The sequence below is a fragment of the Eimeria maxima genome, genomic scaffold, assembly GCF_000499605.1.
Source record: "Eimeria maxima Weybridge genomic scaffold, Emw_scaff430, whole genome shotgun sequence".
Taxonomy (NCBI): domain Eukaryota; phylum Apicomplexa; class Conoidasida; order Eucoccidiorida; family Eimeriidae; genus Eimeria; species Eimeria maxima.
The window spans coordinates 1-6,179 of NW_013563851.1; the positions used below are offsets into that span (position 1 = coordinate 1).

General features: G+C 42.0%; 2 protein-coding genes across 2 annotated transcripts; both read right to left on the minus strand.

Moving 5' to 3' along the window:
• Positions 1-409: 409 nt before the first annotated feature.
• Positions 410-2,400, minus strand: EMWEY_00032710 (hypothetical protein, conserved; the record flags this gene model as incomplete). Its single annotated transcript, XM_013478440.1, has 4 exons — positions 410-564; positions 1,099-1,296; positions 1,669-1,772; positions 2,048-2,400. The coding sequence occupies 4 exons, from the start codon at positions 2,398-2,400 to the stop codon at positions 410-412; spliced, it is 810 nt and encodes a 269-aa protein (XP_013333894.1).
• A 662-nt stretch (positions 2,401-3,062) lies between these two features.
• On the minus strand, positions 3,063-4,131 carry EMWEY_00032720 (hypothetical protein; the record flags this gene model as incomplete). Its single annotated transcript, XM_013478441.1, has 2 exons — positions 3,063-3,188; positions 3,310-4,131. 2 exons carry the CDS (start codon positions 4,129-4,131, stop codon positions 3,063-3,065), a joined length of 948 nt encoding a protein of 315 aa, XP_013333895.1.
• Positions 4,132-6,179: the final 2,048 nt, after the last annotated feature.

The window sequence follows — 6,179 nt, forward strand, 5'->3', positions numbered from 1 at the left end:
TATTTAATAAATAAATAAATATAAATAAATAAATAAATATTATTTATTATTATATTTATATTTATTTAATAAGAAGTTCGTCGCCTTTTTATTTATAGCAGCAGCAGCTGCTGCATGCATTTAAATACTTAAGGCCCAAAGCGCTGCTGCTGCTGCTGCTGCTGTTGCTGCTGCTGCTGCTGCTGCTGTTGCTGCTGCTGCTGCTGCTCCAAGACCACGCGTTCCTAAAACTTCATTCATTAGAGACAAACAACGGAGTGTACGGACAGCTGCAGCGACACCAAAGGCCAATGCTGCTGCTGCTGCTGCTGCTGCTGTTGCTGCTGCTGCTGCAGCTGCTGCTATTGTTGTTGCTGCTGCTGCTGCTGCTTCTGCGGATGTTGATGTTGATGCTGATGTTGATGTTTGGTTAGATGTTTAGTTTGCTGCTGTTCTCCTCTAATGTCTTCCTTTCTTCTATTGCTGCTGCTGTTATTGCTGCTGTTGCTGCTGCTAGTGCTGTTGCTGCTGCTGCTGCTGCTGCTGCTGCAACAGCAGCAGCACCAGCATCCATTGAAGCTCCTGCTGCTACAATATTTTAGTAGGAAGACAACACAGAGGAGGAGGAGCGGCTTCCTGCTGCTGCAGCTGTTGCTGCTGCTGCTGTTTCTGCTGCTGCTGCTGCTGCTGCTGCTGTCGCAGCTTTCGCAGTTGCTGCAGTATATGCCGAGGGAGGGAAAGGGGGGAAGGGAAGGGGGAAATATAGTGTATATAAATGTAATATAACTACGTTTATGTATATAATTATTTAATTAATTAAATTAATTAATTAAATTAATTAAATTAATTAATTAAATTAATTAATTAAATTAATTAATTAAATTAATTAATTAAATTAATTAATTAAATTAATAAATTATATAATTAAGCATAGGTGCCTATACACCTGAATGAATTGGGGTGTATAGGCAGCTCATGTATATTACTAGATAGATAGATGAATAAATAGGGGAAAAAATAGATAAATAGAATAAAATAGATAAAATAAATAAATAAATAAATAATATAAATAAATAAATAAATAAATAAATGAATATATTTATTCATTTAGCCATTTACTATTTAATACATCTGCTGCTGTTGGTCTTGTTGCTGCATCTACTCTTAGCATATTTTTTATTAATTCTTTTGCTGCTGCTGGTACTTCTCTCCATTCCTCAGCAGCAAATACTTCATCTAGTCTTGCTGCTACTGCTGCTTCTGCTGCTGCTGTTGCTGCAGCAGCAGCAGCAGCAGCTTTCTCTGCTGCTTCTGCTCCTGTACAACCCTCATGACATATACAGCAGCAACATACATCTGCTGTTGTTGCTGCTGTTGCTGCTTCTGCTGTTGCTGCTGCTTCTGTTGTTGTTGTTGCTGTTGTTGCTGCTGCTGTTTCTGTGTTATTATTCTCTGTTGCTGCTGTTGCTGCTGCTGCTGCTGCACCACCTTGTTGACCACTCATTGGTGATCTTTTTTTCCTGCTGCAGTTGCTGCTGTTGCTGCTGTTGCAATTACAGCAGCAATTACAGCATTTATTATTATTATTACAACAACAACAGCAACAACAGCAACTATTGCTGCTATTGCTGTTGCTGCTGCTGCTGCTGCTGCTGCTGCTGCTACGTATATGATTTAATATGTTAGTACCCTCAAAGGGAGAATGACCAGACAGCAGCAAACATAAAACTATTGCTGCTGCCCATATATCTCCCTCTACACCAGTTGAATTCTGTACAAATACCTCAGGAGGCCTGCAGCAGCAGCAGCAGCAGCAGCAGCAGCAGCAGCAGCAGCAACAGCAGCAGCAGCAGCAACAGCAACAGCAGCAGCAGAAGAAGAAGAAGATGATGATACAAAGAGAATGAGAGAACAGATAGTCCTATGTATATATATAAATATTCACCAGCAACATAACAACAGCAGCAGCAACAGCAGCAGCAGCAGCAGCAGCAGGAAGAGATGTTCTTACATATACATTGCTGTTCCTGCTGGGGATGCCTCAGGTCTGCAGGTACCAACATTATACCTATTAAGACTGCTCCTCTTGCTGCTGCTGCTGCTGCTGCTGCTGTTGCTGCAACAATTGCAACAACAACATTTGCTGCACCTACTACTACTACTACTGCTGCTGCTGCTGCTGCTGCTGCTGCTGCTGCTGCTGCGGTTAATTGGCTCTAAGATCTCAGCAGATCCAAAATCAATAAGAGCAATATCTACATAAGAAGACATATCATACATACAACTCTTGCTGCTGCTGCTGCTGCTGCTGCTGCTGCTGCTGGTGGTGGTGGTGGTATTACTACCATCAGCAGCATCAGCAGCAGCAGCAGCAGCAGGAGCAGGAGGAGGAGGAGGAGGAGGAGGAGGAGGAGGAGGCATATTTTTTAATACAATATTCTCTAATTTAATATCATTATGTACAATTCCTTGTTGATGCAAAAAGTGCAAAACTTCCATCAATTGTATAAATATTTTCTTTATACTATTTATATCTAATAATTTATTATTATTATATATATTATTATTATTTATATTATTATTTATATTTATATTTATATTATTATTATTATTTATATTATTATTATCTATATTATGATGTATTATACCTGTATTATTATGAATATTATTATCTATATAATTATAATTACTTATATAATTATGTATATAATTATTAATATAATTATAATTATTAATATAATTATTATTATTATTAATATAATTATTAATATAATTATAATTATTATTAATATAATTATAATTATAATTATAATTATAATTAAATATATATTTATATAAATCAGGACCATATAGATACTCCATAACAATCCATAAACCATAGAAATAATCATCATATAAATATAAATGTTTAATTAAATGTTTATGTTTTATTTTTATTAATTTTTTATATAATTTCTTCTTTATTCTTATATTATTATCATCTACTATTTGTTTTACACATAATGGTATATTATATATATTATTATTATTATTATTATTGTTGTTGTTGTTGCTGCTGTTGCTGCTGCTGCTGCTGCTGCTGCTTATTGTGGTTCTATTGATGTATGTAATATTGTCTTGTATTGATAAAGGTACTGATGATATACCTGTTGCTGCTGTTTGTGTTGCTGTTGCTGCTGCTGCTGCTGCTGCTGTTGCTGCTGCTGCTGCTGCAGGAGGAGGAGAAGAAGGAGGAGAAGGAGGAGGAATAAGAGAATAACACCTGTATACAAAGCTTTGGGATCCAACACCAATTAAATCTCCTAAAGAAAATAATTGGCAAAAATTTACATATTTATCTCCTCCTCCTCCTGCTGCTGCTGCTGCACTTGCTGCTGCACTTGCTGCTGCTGCTGCTGCATTTGTTGTTGGTGTTGTTGTTGCTAAGGATAATGTTGTTGTTGTACTTGTTGATGATACACCTGTTGTTACTAATCCTTTTGTTGTACCTGTTACTCCTGCTGCTGTTGTTGCTGTTGCACCTGTTATTCCTGCTGCAGCTGCTGCTGCTGCAGCAGCTGCTGCTGATGGTACCTGTAGATGTTCATCAAGTTCGTCTGCTGTTGACGCCTCTGATGAATGAGAAGGAGAAGAGAGACAAAAAGGGCGACATAATTTATCCAGTCGCTGCTGCTGTACTTGCTGCTGCTGCTGCTGTACTTGCTGCTGATGCTGCTGATGCTGCTGCTGATGCAACAGATGAAGATGTTGCTGCTGCTGCTGCTGCTGCTGCTGCTGCTGCTGCTGCTGCTGCAATTCATCTTCGCAACGAAGAGGATTTCTCCTCTTTGGTATCGGAAGGGTTAAACGACGGCTGCTGCTGCTGCTGCTGCAACAACGACGACCGCCACAACTGCTGCTGCTGCTGCTGCTGCTGCTGCTGTTGTTGTTGTTATTGTTATTGTTGTTGTTGTTGCTGTTGCTGTTGCTGTTGTTGCTGTTGCTGTTGTTGTTGTTGGTGGTGGTGGTGTTGGTGGTGGTGTTGTTATCGCAACAAGTTATGCTACTGCTGTTGCTGCTGTTGCTGCTCGTGCTACTGCTGCTGCTGCTGCTGCTGCACGGCTCAGCAGGTGGTGGCCCTATGGCCTTCAATAACGGAATGTCTGTTTGCATTGCTGCTGCTGCTGCTGCTGCTGCTGCTGCTGCTGCAAATGCTGCAAATGCTGCTGCTGTTATATTTATGCTGCTGGTGCTGATGCTACTACTACTTTTCCTGCTGCTGCTGCTGCTGCTGCTGCTGTTGCTGCTGCTGTTCAAGGATAATAAACACAGGACCTGCAGCAAAAGGCCCGTGGCATTTTGCTGCTGCACAAATATAAACAAAGATAAAGAAGCCTGTAACTTTGCACAGGCAAAGACACAAACTGCTGCTGCTGCTGCTGCTGCTGCTGCTGCTGCTGCTGCTGCAGCTGCTGCAGCAACTGCTGCTGCTAAGTTTGCCTATCTTAATGCTACTGCAGATGCTGCTGTTGCTACTGTTGCTGCTGATATTTATGTTGCTGCTGCTGCTGCTGCTGCTACTACTACTACTGCAGCTAAAACAGACACGGTTGCTGAATCTGCTGCTGCTGCTGCTGCTGCTTCTGCTGCTGCAGATTCAACAAAATGCTGCAGATGCTACAGTTGCTACGGATCCTGCTGCTGCTCCTGCAGAAAGCTTTTCCTTGCTGCAGGCGCTTCAAGGAACACTGTTGCTGCTGTTGCTGCTGCTGCTGCTGCTGCTGCTGCTGCAGCTGCTGCTGCTGCAATAACAGCTAGCTACTGCTACTGCTGCTGATTGCTGCACAGCAATCAGCAGCAGGAAACAAAACGAAGAAGACGACGACAGATATATATTTATTTATTTATTTTATTTATTTTTATTTATTTATTTTATTTATTTATATTTATTTAATTTATATTTATTTATTTATTTATTTATTTATTTATTTATTTAAATTATTTTTCCCCGCCGCTATGAGAGCGCCAGAGAGTAAAAGCGGAAAAAGAGCGCAGCGGCTTTTTCCCCGAAGGAGAGGCTGCTGCTGCTGCTGCTGCTGCTGCTGCTGCTGCTGCTGCTGTTGCTGCTGCTAATGCTGCAGCAGCTGTTGCTGCAGCTATGACAACAGCTCTGTTGCTGCTGCTGTTGCTGCGGATTAAGCAGCAGCAAAGGAAGCTGCTGCTTGAAACGCTGCGGTAGTACACGCCTATGCGGTGCTGCAGCAGCAGCAGCTGCTGCTGCTGCTGCTGCTGCTACTTCTACTGCTGCTGCTGCTGCCAAGACAGTTGCACCTGGATGGTGCCTCGACGAATGCAGCACGAAGCGCTGCAGAAAGCGGAGTGCTGTTGCTGCTGTTGCTGCTGTCTGCAGTGTCTTTGCTGCTGCAGCAGGCGGCCCAGCTAGGGGTTTGCTGCTATTTGCTGCTGCGTTAATAATAAGAAAGAAGTCGGTCTGCTGCTACTGCTGCTGCTGCTGCTGCTGCTGCTACTGCTGCTACTGTTGCTACTGTTGCTACTGTTGCTGCTGTTGCTGCTGCGGCAGCGTCGTAAGCTTTTTGCTGCAAGCACTGGAGACGGGCTGCAGCTTAGGTGCGTTGCTGCTGAATGCGCTTAGCAGCTGCTAGTTTTCTTGCTGCTGCTGCTGCTGCTGCTGCTGCAGTTGCTGCTGCTGCCGTTGCTACTGCTGCTGCTGCTGTTGCTGCTGCTGCTGTTGCTGCAGATCTGTTGGACGTCTGCTGCTTATGCTGCGGAATCGGAAGTGTTGACCAGTTACGGTAAACACTTGCAAGTGACCCCAGCTGCTGCTGCTGCTGCTGCTGCTGCTGCTGCTGCTGTGGGTAACGAAGAGAAATACAGATAAGAAGGCGGAGACGGACAAATAGATAAATAGATAAACGGAAAAGTATATCTTAATAGAAGAAAAGAAGTTTGCTGCTGCTGCTGCAGTTTGCTGCTGCTGCTAAGAATGCATGCAGCAGCACCCCGCAAGTATGTCTGCGTGTGTGTGTGTGTGTGTATATGTGTGTGTATATATGTGTGTGTATATCTGCGGTGTATAGGGAGGTAAAAGAGAGATAAATATAAATAAAGAATAAAGAAAAAGAAATACTTTTATTATATTGCTGCTATTCTTTCCTTAATTAGCAGCAAGAAAAAAAAAAAAAAAAAAAAAATTATTTATT